The sequence below is a fragment of the Notechis scutatus genome, chromosome 1 (assembly GCF_049901735.1).
Source record: "Notechis scutatus isolate UNSWTSFEM ecotype Mainland chromosome 1, rNotScu1.2, whole genome shotgun sequence".
Taxonomy (NCBI): Eukaryota; Metazoa; Chordata; class Lepidosauria; order Squamata; family Elapidae; genus Notechis; species Notechis scutatus.
In genome coordinates, this window is record NC_142009.1 from 146,007,864 (window position 1) to 146,029,158 (window position 21,295).

The window sequence follows — 21,295 nt, forward strand, 5'->3', positions numbered from 1 at the left end:
AGGCCTTTATGGCTGCTGCCACTAATCAATGTGGTGGCAGTCTGGTATTGGGATTTAGGAGAGGCTCGGCAAGGGAAGTTCATACTCTACATAAATGACCTCTGTGGTCATATTAAGAGCAACTGCGTTCTTTTCACTGATGATGTAAAGCTGTTCAATACCACCGACAATACTGCTACCCTTCAAAAAGACCTTGACTGTGTATCAGAATGGTCAAACAAATGGCAACTTCAAATCTCAACAAATAAATGCTCCGTCCTACATATTGGCAAAAAAAAAATCAGAAAATAAAATACAGGCTGAATAGTCAAGACCTTGTTGATGATCCAAGCTCTGTAAAGGACCTTGGAATACTCATCTCTAATGATCTAAGTGCTAGAGCCCACTGTAACTACATAGCCAAAAAGGCATTAAGAGTTGTTAACCTAATCCCACGTAGCTTTTTCTCTGGTAATATCACATGACTAACTAGAGCATACAAAACATTTGCTAGACCAATACTCAAATACAGCTCATCAGTCTGGAACCCACATTACGGATCTGATATTAGCACAGTTGAGAACGTCCAGAAATATTTCACAAGAAGAGTTCTTCACTCCTTTACTCATTGTAGAATACCTTATGCCATCAGACTTGAAATTCTAGACCTAGAAAACCTTGAATTATGCCGTCTTCGGTCTGATCTAAGTATGGTATATAAAATCATACATTGCAATGTCCTGCCTGTCAATGAATACTTCAGCTTCAACCCTAACAATAAAAGAGCACACAATAGATACAAACTCAAGGTTAAATGCACCAAACTTGATTGCAGGAAATACGACTTCAGCAACAGAGTGGTCAATGTCTGGAATACTCTACCTGACTCTGTGGTTTCTTCCCCAAACCCCAAAAACTTTAACCTTAGACTGTCTACTATTGACCTCACCCCTTTCCTAAGAGGTCTGTAGGGGGCGTGCATAAGCGCACCAATGTGCCTACTGTCCCTGTCCTATTGTTTCTTTTATTTTTCTTATATGTACCCATTTCATGTATTCATAACTATGTATATACTTATACCTATTATCTTGTAAGCGATTGACAAATCCAAATAAATAAATGAATGAATGAATAAATAAATAAATAAATGAATAAAGAAAGAAAGAAAGAAAGAAAGAAAGAAAGAAAGAAAGAAAGAAAGAAAGAAAGAAAGAAAGTTAGTTAGTTAGTTAGTTCACGGCAAGAGAGGACAGACTCTCCTGAGGACAAGGGCAAGGCTGGGAGGGGGAAAGTCCAGGCTACACAGCAAGAACAAAGCAAGTCTGAGGACTATCCCAGCAGCTACATTAGTCTTCAGCTGCTTATCCTTAGGTTATCCTTCTTATCCTTCAGCTGCTTATCCTGCAATTGCTGTTATTAAAACCTTCAGTCCCAATGCCTTTTCTTCTTAGCAATTCAAAGGTAATGACCATTTACTAACAAAACTTGTTCTGGGTTAGATTTCATCCCATAGCTGCACCAGACTTATCCATGTTTGTAGTTTTGTATTTACCTCCTATTTTTACTGAGCATTTGGGTGCTCCCCAGGGTTGTTTCCTTGGCTCCTCTTTCTGGGATGTTTGGAACCACCAAAATATTTGCCATTATTTGAAGACTGACACCAGTAAGCCAGTTAGGAAATGAAGCAGCTGCTTAAAATAGCTGCTTTTATGTTGCTACTTGTGGAAAAGCTATCTCTACCTTTGCTGTAAATTGGGGAAAACATTTCATAAGTTATTCCTACGATGTATCTCAATAATTTTCCATTAATCTCAGTACAAGTCTAATAATACATTGGTGCAGTGTGCCCTGATTGCATACTGTGCCAAACAGGACATTTTAGTGAATCTGTACCATTGTTTTTAAGAACTTTTTTCAGAAGGACTTCTTAAAGGATAAATGCTGCCAAACAACTTTCACTTCTTCCGTATGAATGGCTCCCAGCAGTACCAAGAAAAGAGGTAGGAGGGTGGGAGGGTGACCCCGGTCCATGAATCGGAACTCATCCACGGCGTGCCAGAAATCGGACTGCACAAACAAGTGAAACCCCATCTGTGCGATGCAGGCAGCATACGAAACCACACTCCCTCTGATCCACGGAAAACCCTCTCTCCACAGAACCAATCTCTGGTGCCCAAAAGGTTTGGGGCCATTGCCTTATAAGATTATATGAAAAGTGGGGGGAGAGAAAAGAATCTCCATTGAAAACTTTACCAGAAGCACCCATCTCTCAGTTGATGTAACTCCTATCCAATCATTCTTTATTACAGTCACATACTGCAGTCAAATACAAAATTACAGTCAAATACAAAACTCATGACAAAATTTTTCTGTTGATACAAGCTAAAATTTCTAATAGAATGGATTTTAAAAAATTAACCAATTTCTTTTATTAAAGATTATCATGAAACAAGACATTATATATTTTGTCAGTTTGTCTTCAGACTGATCATCTCCTCTTCAGAACTGAGAGAATTAACCTGAAGACATACAGTACTTTGAACGAGATCAGGAGTAAGCTGTTATATCTTTAAATACTGAAATGAATGAGAAGTGGGCTCCTATTCCATTTATCTTGGATGTATTACTTATTCTCAGATGGTTGGCCTATTAAATACTCAAGCCTTAAATCTTTGAACTTCCAAACATTTCCAAACCCCCCAAATGGCTACGGTATTCTCTAAATGAAAATATTTAAGTTATTATCGAGGAGAGGAAAGAAATAATAAGTTCAGGTCTGAATTTGTATCCATCTGTGGATGGCAACTGATTCAACATGAAATACCATTGCTTAGGCTGTTGTTTATAACATGTTCATCTCATTCTCAGAAACAAATACAATGTTTTACGTTTTTTTTTAAAAAAAGAATCCCTATTAGGATCTGGTGCCTTTTTCATTTTCTAATTTGCAGTTTGAGCATTATTCTCATAGTTTAGGGACACATCCTGTGGGACTGTGACTCACTGCTGTCTTGGGACGGGCTACATAATTCTTTCCTGTGATGTTGATTTCACCTTAATTCCTACTTGCGCAGTCACATACAAAGCAGGGACTCTGATCTCATCCAATAGTAACTGAGACAAGCACTAGAAACAGGGGGTTTTTTGTAGTGGGGTTGAGGAAATTCCATCCAGAAGATATTCTTTTAAGTAATCAGATGTTCCCACGCTATGTAAGGGTTAAACAGCAATATTTTGAATTATGTTCGGAAACCAGCCACCATACGAAGATATATGCAGGGGGAAGATTTAAGATTACATTAATGGACCCATTCCATTCCAATGCTTGGTCCCTATGGAGCTCTATCAGCCCAGGTGCCTACACTGGTTCATCTAACCCAGCATCTACTTCATCCATACCAACAATGATACCACATTCAGGATTCAGTGAGGTTCACTTCTTAAGTAAACATGCATAGAATTGCCCTGGTTAAATGCATGCCCAATAATAAGAGAACATCTAAATATTACCACTGATATGTGTTAATCTCTGATTAGCAATAATGGGGAAGAAAAGAACAATTATTACTATGCAGTAACCTTAACTGCAGTAACGCAAAGTATTTAATTTGTGTAATGGATTGCGGTTCCTTTTTGCTTGTCTCACAGCATTTCTTCATTAGTGTTTTAAATTCTGCCAATATGTAATTACTTTTCCAAGCTCAAGGGAAAACTAGAAAGCTAGTTTTGCTGAACACATTCAATTGTCTTCCTAATGAATCTTTCCTGATATAAAAGTGGAATGCTGCCCAAAATAAAGTGTAAGAAATATATCTGGTATTCTGAGGCTGCAACACAAGAATTACTGTTTTGTTTTTACCATTGTAATGAGATGCTGCATATGAACCCCCATGCTCTTCTACTTGCTGTGACTGCAAAGGAAACAATGAAGCTTCTCCACATTTACTTGAATGGGGACCTGAACCTCTCAGAAGTATTAATATGAGGTGCAAGATCATGAGCACACAGTCATGGCCCACACACAGAGTCTCCGCTGGTAATGGCTGAAAATTCTGGCATGCATCAAATCCATCTAAGACAGAAACATGTCCAGCAAAACTAATGGCCTCTCACAGCATCCTACCACTCAAATCCTATTTTGCAAAATTGGGGTTCCTCTGCTGTTCTTTCAGACAACAGCATATCTTTATCCCCTACAGAACAATCTCTTGTTGTGTATACCTGGAAATAGTTCTTTGCTCTTGTAAGCAGTTCAAATGACTTCACAAAAAAATGACTGGCCAATCCTGACATTCAGAAGTCCCAAAGGGTCCACAAAGCCAAACCAATCGATGCTCAGTCATACTCAGCTCTGTCCAGCTGCATAGCTGTTCTAAGTCATTACAAGGACTTGGATATGCAGGCAGTTTTTAATTGCTTCATTGCCCGAACACTCAAGTTGCTCATGGTACCTTCACAAGACCTGCATCCAGAACATTGACAAATCAAGGCCTTCACACAGCACATGATTCTTGTAACACTCCTGACTCTTGGAAACAGCAAAGCAGCAAGTTCAGGTAGAATTGCCCCTAGGCAACCGTGGGTCCACCAGACAGTATATAATAAAAATGAGAGTTTCTCTCACTGCTCTTATGGATTGGAGACATAGGAAACCGCAACCACAGTGCATGTCGAAGCATAAGAAACGGAAACAGCTCCAAGATCTTTCTCTGCACATGCCTATTCCATCCTCGCTGTTATCTCGCATATTGAAGGCTTTGTATTTTCCTTTGGTTCTGTGCCTTCTTTAATCTTTCCACCGCACTCATAAAATGTGGTGACCCCACTCATCACCTTATTTCAGCTGAGCCTACCTACTGCCAAGCCAAGTATTACTGTTTGTTCTCAAACTAGCCCCAAAAGACATTTCCATAAATTTGGCATTTACTTCCAAGCTTCCATGGACTGATGGAAACATTCATTTAAAGAAGAAAAGAAAAATCTAGGTGCTTAAATTTCCCAAGTCCAGCAGATCATTAATAGTACTGGCAACATAGCTTTACTGCTGGATCACCAAATGTTACAGTAATTTTAGCCAACAGAAACAAATTAAATTTCTTGGCCACTTGACCACCAAACTTTGCAGTACTCTTCAACTCTGCAACATGCCAAAGAAGGAGGAGCACCAGGGTATATCAAATACCCCTTATTTCTAACTCCTTCAAATTTGTTTTCAAAGGTTCCTCGGCCGTCTTCTTGGGAGTATGGGGAGGCATGGAGAAGAGTCTTCAAAAATAAAGAGGATTCTATTCCAGTGATTGTATGCATTTTGCTGGATATCTGCTGGACTTCACTCAATACATCAAGGCGGCAAACAGAAAAATGTCTCCCCACCCTCCAAAATAAATATACAAGTGCCCCCCCTCCCTGAAGCTGAAAGGCCTGCCAAGTGGGGTGGGGGGGAAGTCTCATCATGAACTTCTAGCATAAGATTGTAGTAAGACCTAGCTGATTGACACCTGACTATTAGCAGAGCCAAAAATAATACTGGATACTGTGAAAAATCTCACAAAAAAGTACCAAAACCATGGTTGAGAGGCAGACCTTTTTAGCTCTTATGCACAACTTAATTTGTTCTTCCCAAACCAATGCTTTTCAGGCTAGATAAGCCAAAATATCAGATCGTGAGTCCCATCACCCAGGGAATGCTGCTGAATATTTGAAAAAACACCAGGATAAGAAAGATTAATCTAAATCGAAAGACCTAGCTTATTATCAGTCTTTTGGCTAAGGTTAGCCTTCCTTATTCTTATAGGTGACCTTTTAAAGATGCTGTAAGATGTATGCTATAGATCAGGGCTGTCAAACTCCTGGCTCGTGGCCAGATGTGTTCCATGATGGCCACACCTGGTTTAGCGAAGGGGAAAGGATGTTCTGATACGTCACATGATGATGAGAGTTTGACACCCCTGCCTTAGATCATCATCAGTATGAAGCTATTAGCTCAGTGCCATCCCTTATGAATTTGTGAATGAAGAGCCACCATCTCTTAAACCACACAAATTCATCCTGTCTCATCCTGTCGTGGGATGTTTTAGGCCCACTCACATGCAAAAAAGCACACATCTTTTATTACGACAACAAATCAGGGAGGAAAATTAAACTGAGAGTTGATGATCACTCAATTATTTTTTTATGGCTGAGCAGACCTTTGAACCAAGGACTTCCAGTCTCAATTGTATGGTCTTAACCAATGAAAAAGTCTGGTTCTCGGTCTTTTTGTTCTTCCTCAGAGAGCAAGAGGCACTTATTAAAATACATCCTTTATACTCTTTAGAACTTCTTGGCTTTACCAAAGTCTAGATGAATTAAAGCCTCTGTGCAGCGTGTGCAACATTCTTCCTCATCTCTGGTTATTGATCATGAAATCATTCAGAGAGCCATTTCAGATAATGAAAATGTAAACTCAGTGGCATTTTAAGATTAGTGCACGATGGCATCATAATTTAAGAGCTGCCAGCTATTGGTGGGTATCAGAGATTATGCTATTTGCACACCTGTTTGCATAAGCCAGCCAATAAATAAACCATAATTGATTGGGTTCACAAAACTGAAACCATGTTTTACAAACTTGAACAGTTGGCTTCATGCAACGTGTCAAGCGCAAAGTAAAGAATCATATGATAGCCTAGTGTAATAAAAGAAAATACCAAGTAACATGCCGTCAATGTACTGTATAAAACCCTTTCCTTAAACAGGTTTGCTTTGCTGGCATAATTCCTATAGTTTGATGGGAACCAGTATAAAACTATTGTTGGCCCTTTGAGAAACAATCTCAAATTGTCTGTATTAATACAACGTAGGCCTTTTAGCAACAATTTAATGTCCCTGGCATAAATCTAAGTCATCGTTTTAAATCTAAATATAGTCTTAATGTCAGGTCATCAAATGCTAACCTTTTCCCAAGAAAATCATTGTACTCAAAAGCCACTCCAATCTCTCCATCAACCTCCAATCTAGTCATCCAAATCAAATCAATCCCAGAAAAGCCAGACTGCAAAGCTGAAAAAAACAAAACACAACCAGCAGCCATGTAGCTGTGTTTTCATTGTCTCACTAAGACAATCCACATTAACTACCAAAGCTTCTGAGCAAAACTAATAGAATGTTTTGGCTTTGTAAAGGAATAGCTATTATAACAGGCCTCTATTGAAAGACAAGAAGATCAGAAGATGAATGAGGGGAACCCATTTCTCACATATTTCTTTGTTTGATCAACTGACTGACAATACAGTCCTTCCCAAGGGTTAGACCTCCCAGGTCCTGCCTCAACACTCAAGATTTGTACAAGGAACCTGACTTATCCTCTCCTATCTCCACCTCCCCACCTCTTTAACCTAAGGCTGAAGTGCAGGAAAGCCGCAGGCTAGAACCTTGATTGCTGTCATTGCTGCTTTGGCACCCTAGCTTTCTTTTTGTTTTTATTTCTTGAACTTGACCTGGTTCTTTGCGAGTTTACATCCCACTTATTCTGCAGGAACCAATGGCAATCGAAGAATGGTTGCAGGAGTTGGGTAGGTCTAATTTAATGAAAATAAGGACTAGCAGTGTTCCAATATTTGAGTGGCTGTCACAAAGGTCAACTTATTCTCCAAAGCACCCAAAGTCAGAACAAGAAGCAGTGGATGGAAATTACTCAAAGAGAGAACCAGTCTAGAACTAAGGAGAAATTTTCTGGCAGTTAGAACAACTAATCAGTGGAACAACTTGCCTTCAGAAGATGTAAGTGCTCCGACATTGTAGGGCTGGACTAGAAGACCTCCAAGGTCCCTTTCAGCTCTATTCTGGTTGATGTTCATAAATGAACTATTTAAAGGTCTAGAAATTTGCAGATGATGCCAAGCTGGGGAGAATTGCCAACTCTCTGGAAGACAGACTCAAGATTCAGAAGAATCTTGACAGACTTGAGCAGTTCAGAAAAGTAAGGTTTATTTTACTTAGACAGGAAAGTAAGCTTGCCTCCAGAAGTTGTGGGTGCAAGAAGAGACTGGAGAACCATTTGTCTGAAATGATATATAGGGTTTCCTGCTTCAGCAGGGGGTTGGGCTAGAAGACCTCCACGGGGACCCCTTCCAACTCTGTTCTTCTGTTAAGCTTCCCAGTAGCCTTGCGAAGTAGATTGAACTGAGAGACAAGGATTGGTTCAAAATACCCCCTGTCCCACCCAGGAGAGACTCCGAAGTCCAATGAGAATTTGAATCCGGACCTCCCTCCCCCACCTCAATCCCCTTTCAGCGCTCTGCCCTCCGAGGAAGAGAAGAGAGAAGGAAAAGCCTGACTTTTCATTTCTTCAGAGTAAATCCGCCTGTCAGATCTCCCATGCACGGAATGTTGCACAATCAGCACTAAATAAAGTATGGTTCTAATAGTAGGAAAGTACAGAGAGTTTCTCTCTCCTCCCCCTTCTCCCCCCTCCCCTTCATTACTTTATTACTTTGGAAGGCTTGAGAGCTCCAACTGTATAAATGCCAATAACTTCCCAAGTTTTTTAAGGCTCCTGCTGAAGTAAGAGATCAGATTTTAGCAAGTGCTTTGCAGGCAACCAGCCAAAAGCCTTCTGATTCACTAAAAGCAACGAGTGGACAAGAGGAGGGGTCCGATAAAAGTTGGCGAAGGAGGAGGGAGGATTAACTTCAGTTACCGCACAAATTAAAAAGAGAAGAAGGGAGGGGGAAAGGGGAGGGCTCCTCTTTTTTTTTTTTTTCCTTCCCCCTGCCAAGTGCGCCCATTTGCCGCGCGCAAACGCCTTTCCTTCCAACCGCAAACTCGTTTCCAGCCAAGCTCGGAGTGTCGCTTTCTGCCGCTTCCCCCCCCCCCTTTTTCTCCCTCTCGCTTTCGCCCTCACTTTCCCTTCAGAGTCCCGTTCCCGGGTTGTTGTTGTTGGTTTTTCCCTACTCTAACTGGATCGTGGTTTGTTGGTTTTTTGGAGGTCCCCCCACCAGGGAAGGTAAAAGGCTACGGCTCGCCAGATGACTCAAGATTTCCCTGCCAGCCACCCCTCACCCACCCCGGGGGCTGAGCTCCTTCCTTCCTAAGGCGGAAAACAACGACCCGCAAAGAGAGAGAGAGAGAGAGAGAGAGAAGCCTGGCAAACAGGTGCATTCCGGGCGCGAAGGAAGGAGGTCGGAGCAGCGAGCTGGGAAAGGTGCGGCCGGCGGAGCTGCGCCAGAGCAACTCGAGCGGGAACCCGCGTCGCAAGGATGCCGGGGAGGCCTCCAGGCGATGTGGGGGGGGGCGCAAGGCACCTGCTCTGCCAACTCTGGGACCGTCCGGATCGCGGGGCGGAGCTGCTCGCACGTGTTGCGTTTACCTCAGTTTCTAGCCGTTTGTGTGAGGAGACACACGCACACACACACACACACCAAAAAGAAAGCACGGCCGAAATCGTGGAATGCCCTGGAAAAAAAACGGGATCGACAATACCCTCCACCGTCCTTTTTATTATGACGATTCTCCTCACCTCACGTCCCTCCCAGGTATCGAGGGACAGGAATACGCGGAGAGTAAAGCGGCGCTTCTAAGTTCTTTCTTTTTCCAATCTATCTCTCGCCGACCCGCCTCCCTCCTTCCCGCATCCGGGCTGGTTTTCTCTTAAGAAACGACGGTTGGGTGGGGGAGAGGAACTTGGCCCATTCGATTCCATTGTCGGTCGCCCTCCCTCTCCCTCCCTCGCGTACGTCCGGCTATGGGGAAGAAACTCCTGCGCTTTCAAGGCTGAGCTGACTGACCAAAACTGCAACCGCACGCAAGCTCCTTCCCTCCCTCCCCCCTTCCCTCCTCCGGGGCTCCCAGAACAGAAGCTCCTGCCCGCACTTTCCACAAGGTTGGCGGCGGCGGCGGCTAACTTTTCCTTCTCACCTCGTTAGCCGGCCTCTCAGGCCCTCCGCAGAAGCGCTCGCTACCAAAGGAGGCTCCTGTCGTCCACCAGGCGACGGCCGCCGTGTGGGAAGGAGCGGCCGGGCGCAGTGGCTCCGGGGTGGGGTGGGGGGAAACAACGGAGAAGGTGCTTTGATTTACACTTGCGGCTCCAGCTGAAGAAGAAGAAGTGGGAAAAAACGTTCGGCGAGCGAGAGGCGCCGCTTTTATCCGCAGAGCAAGGGTAGAATAAACCCTCAGACTACAGTATACAAAACGCCCGGGACCTTTACAAGGGAGCAGTAGTAGCTCTCTATGAAAGGTGCCTCCTCGGTTATGCCCCAAATCTACGCCGGCGCCTCAGAGGAACGGAAAGAGTGGTGGGTGGTGATGGGGAGGAAGAGTCAGAGCGGGGAAGAGGAGGGGGAAGCAACACACTTACCTGAGCTGGGATGCAGAGCAGCAGGTAATGTAACCATCTGAGGAGAAAGGAGTGAGGAAAAAAAAAAAGATCAGAGGGCGAGGTGAAACGGCGAAACTTCGACCCACGCGGGGTGGCTTTGTTTATAACGGTCGCGAGGAATACCGTCAGAGAGCCGGACCGCTTTGTTTTCCTCAGGGGAAAGCCACCGCCGCGCCGCCGCCCCCCACCCCCCACCCCCCCGGCCCTTCTCCCCCCCCACTCCAGCCACCGCAACAGATCCGAACCACCCAAACTGGGACTTTGAGAAAGCAAAAAAAGGCAGGCAGGCAGGCAGGCAGGCAAGCGCGCACGCCAGGAGTTTGGCCGGGTGGGGGGAGAGAGAGAGAGAGAGAGAACGCCACTATCCTTACAGGCAAGTGCAGGCGGAGAGCGGGGAATAAGACATCGCTGAGTGAGGTGGAGCGGCGGAGGTAGGTCAAGTGGCTTCAAGGGAACGGCGTCAAATCCTCCGCCGCAGGCTGGCCATGGGAAGGGTCCTGCTCCGGGAAGCTCCGCCGCTTTCCAGTGATCTCGCTTGGCGCTCAGCAGCAGTGAGGAGAAGTTGAAAGCCTGCCTGCTTTGCCTCCACCGAGTGACTCCCTTAGACATCAGCTCTCCTCTTCTCTTCCCCCCTCTCTCCTCCTCCTCCTGGTCTGGGGATGGATGTGTGTGTGTGTGTGCGTGCGCGCGGGTGTGCGTGTGTCTCACTCCCTCTCACTCCCTCGCGCTCGGTCTCTGGAGCGGCGAAGGTCCTGCTTGATTGTCAGCAACTTCCGAGCGTCAGCAAACAAGCCTGCCCCCCGGTCGCCTGTCTCTCCCCCCACCCCCCCTCTTCTCAGCCTATTCTTCCCGTCTCTTTCTCCGATCCGGCTGCTTGCCCTGACCAAAAGAGCAGCCCTTGCGACCCAGCCTGCGCTTTGGCGCTCAAGGATGGCTCTCGGATCCCAGCGGACTCTCCGCCTTTCTCCCCTTTTCTCCTCTTGATCGAGCGCAGCCTCCGGCCAGCGCAAAACTGCCCCCTCCTCCCGGCGACGTCGGACAGGTTCCTGGCGAGGGCATCGAAGAGGAAAGGGCGAGGGCTTGCTCGGCCAAGGACAACCCGAATGGGGCCACCGCCGGCTTTGCCCCGCCGCCGCTTCAGCGCCTTCTCCGCCTTAGCCTCCCTCTTGTCTTCTCTCATCATCCTCCCCACCGCGCGAGAGAGCGCGCATCATCGGCCAGTGAAGGGAGGTGCTGGCGGCTGCTTGCACTTGCTGGAGGCGAAGGACAATCGAGAAGCCAGCTGGCTGCCGGCCCCCGCCTCCCTCCAGTCCCGTGGCGGGTGTGGAGCTCCACCTGGGCAGCCAACGGCGACCGCAGCAATTCGGGGACAAAGCGAGTGTGGCCAAGACACCCCCGTCTTTTGGTGCGGAAGAGCGGGCGGCTGACAGACGAAACCGAGGCTGGGCGGTTGGAAGGGGGAGAAAGAGAGAGAGAGAGAGAGAGCTCTCCCGAGAGGGTTGTTTGCCCGGATCGATCGGCTATGCCCAGAGGCAGCCTACCCTTCCAAAAGCAAGACAGGGCGGCGGGCGGTGCAGGAGAAGCGCCTTACCACCTTGGCGACCTATGAGCCTTCCAGATATATGTCAGCCCTTATTGAAAAGGTGATGTTGAACTAGCTGGGAACTTTGGCTCTGTCTGATTTGCTCTTATCCCAGACCCTGCCTGCAGTAGCAGCGCACGTCGGAATGCGTAACCAAGAAGGCTTGGAGAGGGGAGGATGTTGTTTCCTCACTAGGTTTCTACTCTTTCCAGCCTTCCCTCTTGAAATCTGCCGGTGTATCTTGAACATATTTTCTTACTAGTGGTTTAAAACACCATTCATGATGTTTTTAATTGTTTTCTATTTTTTTTCTTTCTATTTTCTTCTCCCTTTCTTCTTTTTCTCTCTTTCATTTATGTATGTGTTGTTGGTTTGTTTTAATTGTAAAATCAATAAAATTTATTTAAAAAAATAAACACCATTCATGGGTGTCCCCCCTGTTCCTAACCACAGCACAAACATGCCCTGCAGCATTGAGATTTCTTGCTGTGTCTCCTTATGGCATTACCTTCATCTCATTCTTAGTCCACAAGTGAGAAGGGCTTAAGTTGTCCTTAGCTATGCTGGTATTAAATAGCTTTTTCTTCTTTATTCCTTTATACTTTATTCCAACACTGTCCAAAGACAGTGTTGGTTAGGCTTTGTCACTCTTTCTACCTTAGGAGGAAGTTAATTGACTACAATGGCCCTGAGAACTGAGGCAGTCAAGGCAGAAATAGGGATCTGCCATGAGAAGAGCAAATGTCATGCTGCTATCATTTTGATATGGATAGATGGCTCCAACTCAATAAAAAAGAATGGCCACCATAAATTAGGCTGACTGGATGGTGGTTTCCATCCTGTGATCCTCCATGCTAACCAAATGCCTGGCCATCACTCTTGGATGCCAATGCTTTCAGACCAAGGGCCAATCAATGTGACTTGTACATACACACTCTTCCCATGATCTATGGGAGAAAGCTCATTATTTTCCCAAGATCTGGCCTTCCCTTCTCCAGAGGGATAGGAAAGAACTATGATTTTTAACTCTGCCTGGCAGGACTCAATAAGTTTAAGCAGTTGTTCTGAAACAAGAAAGTTTAAATCCTATGCTGGAGACAAGATGGGGCCAGGGTGAGGAGAACACTGTATTGCCTATATGGTCTGGTACGAATATAAATTGTGAGTAAGAAAACAGCTTGATAAATACCGCGATACAAGAGGAGCTCTTTCTGTGGCTAATAGTCAGCCAGCCCTGCTATGTTGGGAGGACATCCCACCACCTCATTTTATCGAGCTGGGGTCCTGAAGTCACCCCATCTTTCCAAAGGACAACTAGGATCATTTTTTTAAAAAAACTTCACTGTTTAAGAGGAAACTATGAAATCAAAGAAAGTTTGACTGTGACTGTGTGAAGGGACTCCTTACTTGACCTATATTGGAGCCCAAGCCAAAATCTGGAGAACCAGGAACCTCCTGGCCTGAAACAAAAGCCCTTCTTGGATGGAGAGCCCATTAGAGTCGGTTTATGTCCCCTGGAGAAGAGACAAGCACAGAGTCCAAAAGGAAGATCGGAGCAGAAGGTCCCTTAGTGTTCCATCCCGAGGGGTCCTCCTGCTTCAGCTGGAAATCCCAACTCCTTTTGCTTGCTGGACACAAGAGGACGCTTTGCTTCTGTCTAGATTTTTTTTTCAAATGACCTAGACATTAAAGGTCTCATATCAAGTCATCTTTAAGAGCAGGCCCCAGATGAAATCCAGTTCTATCTCATCTCCTTCCGTCTGCTTTCTTCACTCTAACTGCCCTTCCCTCATCAGAAATGGCATTGCCCATTATGGAACCATAGCCATCTCCCAGCAGATTTTAAAAGCAGCAAGTTGTTTTGCCTCTTGTACCGCATGGGATAACCTGTGACCCTCCTAACCCTTTGTGGGAATCCCCCTCATTGAGATAGCCAAGGACAGAGTTGGCCAGCATTTTGAGGTACCTAGCACTTTTAATGGGCATATCTTTATTTAAAAAGATCTAAAATTAGCCCCACTCTTATGTATGATGTGACCCTATCCCAGAGGTCTCCAAACTTGGCAACTTTAAGACTTGTGGACTTCAACTACCAGAATTCCTCAGCCAACCATGCTGGCCCGGAAATTCTGGGAGTTGAAGTCCACAAGTCTCAAAGTTGTCAAGTTTGGAGATCCCTGCCCTATCCTCTGTGGGTGTCAGCTATCTAAAAAATATTAGTGTAGTCCTCAGCCAGGAAAGGTTATCCATCCCTTATTTAAGGGAGTAACTCCTTAGGAGCACATTAAGCTTTATTTATCTCTGCCTCCTGTGCCCCTCCTCCTACCCCCAGCCTAATCCTATATGTTAGAAAGCTGATCCTTTCTTTTTACAGCTAAATTACGGAGGTTTTAAAGTGTGCATTTGCCCAACATTCAATCCAATATACCAAAATGATGAGTGTTGTCTGGAAGCATCCCAGTGCAGTAGAAATGATGATACAATTAGCACTCAGTGGTATACAGTGGGTGGATAATATTTTGATAAATCCAGATTCAAATCCCTGATTTGGGCTTCTTGCTGTCTTTTGGACTAAATTCAAATTTCTATTTGTAAAAAAAAGTGGGAACTGAAACACAGGTTTGTTAGAGCAATACATGCACTTTTACACCAAAAACGAATCCAACCGTGGCCATTACATCTACACACACACACACATACACACGCACACACAAAATCACCCAGTTGTCTATGGATTCTGATTCACTTTAGATCCTAATGAAAACTATGACCATCCAATCATACTAGTTGTATTTAAACCAAATGTCATCTTCTGTTGGAAGTATGTATGTCTTTGTGTAATATATCTGTGGGATATACGTTTGTGTCTTTTAGGCCCTGGCACTAAAGAGCATGTTTGAAACACATACAGATGTTTCAGCAGATATCCAAGGTAGCTAGTTTCTAAAAAAAAAAAAAAACTTCGGATTTTATGTTCCTAGCTGCTGTACTCACCTATTCAACTGCTTTTTTATATAACGCTCTTAAGGAAAGATGGATGTGTCTCAAAAATTGTGGTTATAGCATGAATTAAAACTTTCATGGCATGTTAAGAAAGTACATACTTCCAATAGAAGATGACATTTGGTTTAAATACAACTAGTATGATTGGATGGTCATAGTTTTCATTAGTCTCTACTTAAGAAGGGGATGCGTATGACCTATTCTAGGGTTACAGTTGAAGGAAGCGCACAGTAAGGAGCAGTAAGAGTTAACAGTAAGAAGCTTAAGGTAGTACCTGAGATTGTAAACAGGTCCTTTATTTATGGAGGAAGCTGTGGAAATTCATTAGCACACACCAAGAGTGCTGCAGTTTTAATTTGGCCCTGCTGACATATCATAGGGAAATAGCCAAAATCAAGCTGCCCTATTCATACCACTTTCAGATGTGTTGGGTTTCCACATCCTTAAGCCCTGGACATTTGAAATGGAACATATCAGGAAGCTACCAAGTTGGGAAAGTGGTCTGACCAATGGGAAGAAATAGCTTAAGCTGGGAGGAGAACAGCTGCTGTATTGATGCCTTCCCATAAAACTATATGAACATAATGTGTGTGGGGAGGCAGTAGCATTGGAAAGAAACATCAGGCAAGGTGACTGTCTGAAGGGCAATTGCAGTCCAGTCTCAACAAGTCCATTGAACCTGTCTAAGCAATACCACCTCAAATGTCAAGTAAGGAAGAGTTAATTTTACTCAGTTTGGATGATACAATTTGGACAGAGGTTGACAAATGCAATGTGTCAAATAGACAAAAGAGAAAGGAAGCAATAGTTTCAGAGACTGCCACCCATTTACCTCCAAGAAGCAATGCAAGAAGCACTCTCCCTCTATAAGCAGACTAAAAAAAGACTTTAATCTCAAGAAAAAGTCAAGCCAAGGAGAAAGCACTGGATGACTTCCTTGTTTCAGAAAATAATAATCTCTTTAACCTGCAAAGACGGCATTTCTTCGAAAGATACCTTGAATTCGTTGAACACCTTGCTGAATACTGGCTGATGCCCATCTTGAAACAGCCAGATTGAGCACCAAGCTGTGATGATTGGCAGAATCAGTGGATGAGAACATAGGATCAAGATGCTCTGAGGACAGTTTCCTTACAGAAAAATTAGATGAGCCATCCAGGGAAAGAAGCCTGTGTTCAAAGAGGCTTTTCAATACCTTGTTAGTCCAACTGATCAAGGCACATCCTTGTGTCAGTACAATCGACGTGTAAACATTGGCAAGATCTACAGGATAATCTCCCATTACAGATCCTTTCTTCTATATATTTGGCTTTGGTGTCCATTTCCTAGTTGGATTTTGATAGGACTGTTTTCCATGTTTATGCAATGTTCTGCTTTGATCCAAATTTGTATTACTTGCTTTATCAAGTGTTTGGTTTTATATATTTTACTGATGCAAACCATGTGTAGGGAAACTGCCACAGGATTGTAGAAAAATATATGCTTACTTATGTACAATTAGCATGATGTTGGTTTTACAAAGCTATTTTTTAAATTGCTGCTGTTGCCTCACTGGGATATTATTTGTCTAATCCTCTCTCTCTCTCTCTCTCCCTCCCTCCCCCCCTCTCTCCAGTTTTCAAGAACAAAGTTTTTTTTAAAGTCAAAGGAATTTTCCCACATCCCAGCTGTTTTTCCACCAGTTGCTGGTCTGAAAGTGTTTCCAAACACTTCGCTTGCCATCTAGTGGTCAAGTAATGGAGGTGAAAATAGTATTTTGGAGCAAATAAAACTTGCTTTTGCTATTTGAGGAAAATATCCACTTTTTTTCTTTTTGAACCAGCAACTGTTATGAGAGAGCCAAATGTGAAGATGTTTACACTGAGGGCAAACGTTTATGGCTCCATATCTAAAATATAGAAGGAAATAGTTGCATTTGTTTGTTTCTTTTGGAACAGAAAAGTTTTTTAAGGATAAATATTCTATATTTATTATGGGCCATAATAAATTACTTCCCATTGATCTCAGTTAGAGATAAATGATCTTCTGAATTAAGAATGGACAAACCATACCACTTTTTAAAATCATATGATTTAAGAAATTGCATACTTACTTGCATTGTATTTCATAATTTACATATCTTTGAGCAGGGGGCTGTTGCTTTTATAAAGTAAGTTTCATTAGCACAAACAAAGTTCATAAATCTCTGGTGGAACTTTTCAGAGTACCGAAAATAGCTCTAATATCATGAGATAAATCAGAATAGCAAATAATTTGAAGGTAGTAACAGTGGTGGAAGTGTTGAGAATCTAATATCGGCTTTCATTTAAGAAAAAGCATCCGTAACAGCAAATTTGCAAAAACAATGAAAAGGGCACAACAGTAGTTAAAAAAAATGAATTAGAGTCATTACTAAAACAATTTAACAGTATACTGTGTAGCTAAAGATAATATGTGCAAGTCTAAAACAAATATGCATGTCTATTTGATTGACTGGTTTATATTTACACGTCGAAAAATTAGAATATCGTGCAAAAGTTCATTTATTTCAGTAATGCAACTAATATATGAGGTAGACTCATTACATGCAAAGCAAGATTGAAGCCATGATTTGTCATAATTGAGATGATTATGGCTTACAGCTCATGAAAATCCCAAATCTACAATCTCAGAAAATTAGAATATTGTAAAAAGGTTCAATATTCTAGGCTCAAAGAGTCCCACTCTAATCAGCTAATTAAGCTATAACACCTGCAAAGGGTTCCTGAGCCTTTAAATGGTCTCTCAGTCTGGTTCAGTAGGACTCACAATCATGGGAAAGACTGCTGACCTGACAGTTGTGCAGAAAACCATCATTGACACCCTCCATAAGGAGGGAAAGCCTCAAAAGGTAATTGCAAATGAAGTTGGATGTTCCCAAAGTGCTGTATCAAAGCACATGAATAGAAAATTATGTGGAAGGGGAAAGTGTGGAAGAAAAAGGTGCACAAGCAGCAGGAATGACCACAGCCTGGAGAGGATTGTCAGGAAAAGGCAATTCAAAAGTGTTGGGGACTTTCACAAGGAGTGGACTGAGGCTGGAGTCAGTGCATCAAGAGCCACCACACACAGACGGATCCTGGACATGGGCTTCAAATGTCGTATTCCTCTTGTCAAGCCGCTCCTGAACAACAAACGTCAGAAGCGTCTTACCTGGGCTAAAGAAAAACAGAACTGCTCTGTTGCTCAGTGGTCCAAAGTCCTCTTTTCTGGTGAGAGCAACTTTTGCATCTCATTTGGAAACCAAGGACCCAGAGTCTGGAGGAAGAATGGAGAGGCACACACTGCAAGATGCTTGAAGTCCAGTGTGAAGTTTCCACAGTCTGTGTTGATTTGGGGAGCCATGTCATCTGCTGGTGTTGGTCCACTGTGCTTCATTAAGTCCAGGGTCAACGCAGCCGTCTACCAGGAGATTTTGGAGCACTTCATGCTTCCTTCCGCAGATGAGCTTTATTGGGATGCTGACTTCATTTTCCAGCAGGACTTGGCACCTGCCCACACTGCCAAGAGCACCAAAACCTGGTTCAATGACCGTGGGATTACTGTACTTGATTGGCCAGCAAACTTGCCTGACCTGAACCCCGTAGAGAATCTATGGGGCATTGCCAAGAGAAAGATGAGAGACATGAGACCGAACAATGCAGAAGAGCTGAAGGACGCTATGGAAGCATCCTGGTCTTCCATAACACCTCAGCAGTACCACAGGCTGATAGCTTCCATGCCACGCCGCACTGAGGCAGTAATTGCTGCAAAAGGGGCCCAAACCAAGTACTGAGTACATCTGCATGCTTATACTTTTCAGAGGTCTGATATTGTTCTGTGTACAATCCTTGTTTTATTGATTGCATGTAATATTCTAATTTTCTGAGATTGTGGATTTTCATGAGCTGTAAGCCATAATCATCTCAATTATGACAAATCACGGCTTGAACTATCTTGCTTTGCATGTATTGAGTCTATCTCATATATTAGGTTCACCTTTTAAGTTGCATTACTGAAATAAATGAACTTTTGCACGATATTCTAATTTTTTGAGTTTTACCTGTAGATCTTGCTTCTCCACCAAAACTGTTACAACAATATTATTTGCAATTAAAAAGTTCATTATAAAATTGGAAGTTGATAGCCATCAATATTGAAATATACACATCATGTAGAAACACTGAGCTACCAAAGAACATTCCACATTAGGTTAAGTTTTTGTGTCTGTTTATAAATGTTTATAAATATAAATTCAATTGCTTTCCTATCAAGCAAAATCCACACAGCCATTCAAAATCACTTCTTGCGTTAGGAATCACTTCTATTCTTGGCAAAGCAAGTCGGCAGTGCCTTCCTGCAATAATGTTTTCAAAAAGAATCTCCTATAGATTGTGAGACTTTTATGGCTACCCATTTCTTGTGAAGTCTTATTTAATACAAATATTATGTTCAATGCTCAAAGCAACATATAGAGGTAAAGAAATCCTTGCAGATTTTACTCCACTTATAGCTGATTGTAGGTGTTGCTGATCTGTTTCTAAGTAATTGAACCAGCACTGTCCAAAGACATTTCTGTGTCATGTAGCCGCAGTGCAGGGTATGTAGCGAAACACAGCACTATCTTCCCATCAAAGTAGTACCTACCGGTATTTATCTACTTGCATTTACATGCTTTCAAACTGCTAAGTTGGCAGGAGCTGAGGCAAGTGAGGGAAGCTCACTCCATCACACAGGGGTAGGACTCAAACCACTGGAGCACAGATCTTCTCTGGCATCTTTTAAGGCACTGAGCTAATGCATCTCCACCAAAGCAACATGAAGCACAATAAATATTTTCAGCTTTAAAAGCCACTGCTTTTGCTGAAATAATGTTACATTACCTATAGTAGTTCCAGCAAATCATTGCAGCCAAACTGACAAGTTAGGAAACCTAAGTATTATTAGCTTCAGGTTCTCAAGAAGCTCCTTAAACTCTTGCTAACTTCTTATTACAATGAATAGAGCCACACAAAACACTTTTAAAAGAAGTGGTTCAGATTTTATATGGTTCAGCATCTCTTTGTTCATTTTTTTCCAGGCTTCCACACAAGTCTAAACAATAGGACCACTGTTTTAGGAGTTATATTATGTTTAATGTGTGCATTCCATGAAGCAGTGGCCTTGTTTCTTTTCAAATTCCTTCCTGATAGGTTACTCCATAAGAGCCGATTCAATGTATATAAATCACACTGGCACAGCAGTTGTGATGGTTTCTTTTAAGAGAGAAATCAATGAATTCCTCAAACAGCCTGGGTTGCTTGTGAGATATTCATCCAAAACAAAAATATACTATACAACTGCAACCGCTTGCTTCAACTGGGATAACAATTTGGTATGGACAAAAACTTCCATTTTTCTTCCAGACCGTACCAATCTGGTTGTCATAAGAATGGCCCCAACAGTTTATCCTTTGAACTATATATGAGTAGTGGCATTCCAGATATGGCATCCTCATACCTAAAATTAAGCAGGCACATAAACAAGGTGGACAAAAACCAGAAGTCTTGTCTAAAAGATCCTTTTGGCGGAAGATAAGAAGGAAATAAGTCATTAAGGAAACATGTCACCTAAACCAGACAAAAGAAGTTGGGCCTGAGACATGGGAAATCCCTCCCCAAGTGCCATCAACAGCTACCAGACTTAAAAATCAACAAGGCAAGAGTAGCTGCCAGACTTGAGGATCAACAGTGACTTTGGTGAATAAAAGAGGCTCTGAAGCCCACCCACTTTTTGAGTCTTTAGATCCAGACTTGGTGCCTTCTATCCATCTTCCTTGTACCTACTAGCAATAGCACTTATACTGCTTTATAGTGCTTTATAGCCTTCTCTAAGCAGTTTTATAGAGTCACCCTATTGCCCCCAACAATCTGGGTCCTCATTTTACCCACCTCGGAAGGATGGATCAGCTTTGAGCCTGGTGAGATTTGAACAGCCGATAATTGGCAGAAGTGGCTGCAATACAGCACTCTAACCACTGCACCACAGAAGCTCTGCTAGCTGGGGACCTGGCCAGAAATGGTCTGCACTCTGGCAGTTCGAGCCCAGCTCTGTGAGGCAAAGTGAGCTCCTGTCACTTGATCCCTAGCTCCTACCCACCCAGCGGTTCGAAAACATGCAATGTTGCGAGTAGATAAATGGGTACCACTTTAGTGGAAAAAACCTAGCTGTATTCACCTGTGCTGAGAGTAGAAGTCTGCGCTGGACTCTGCCTGGGAACAAGGCATTGCGACACTAGGCAAGGTGAGGCAAGACCAGCCAGGAGCACGGAAGACCCAGCAATCCGAGTGCCACTGTCAGCTGGAGTAAAGCTAGTTCACCCCATGATGCACCAAGGA

The 21,295-nt window shown here is 43.4% G+C and overlaps 1 protein-coding gene across 4 annotated transcripts in view; it reads right to left on the reverse strand.

The window, feature by feature from the left end:
* Window positions 1–11,906, reverse strand: part of FGF18 (fibroblast growth factor 18) — a 148,162-nt gene extending 136,256 nt beyond the window's left edge. For 2 of the 4 annotated variants that reach the window (XM_087948116.1, XM_026668416.2), the window contains exons 1-2: window positions 10,708–11,113; window positions 10,316–10,352 (exon numbers count right to left, since the gene is read on the reverse strand). In XM_087948116.1, coding sequence (XP_087804242.1) covers window positions 10,316–10,352; window positions 10,708–10,945 — 275 coding nt within the window. In that variant the 5' untranslated portion in view covers window positions 10,946–11,113. Of the gene's footprint in view, window positions 1–9,478; window positions 9,573–10,315; window positions 10,353–10,707 lie in introns of those variants that run through there. The other 2 variants (XM_087948120.1, XM_087948128.1) reach the window with 2 other exon arrangements.
* Between the last annotated feature and the right edge of the window lie 9,389 nt (window positions 11,907–21,295).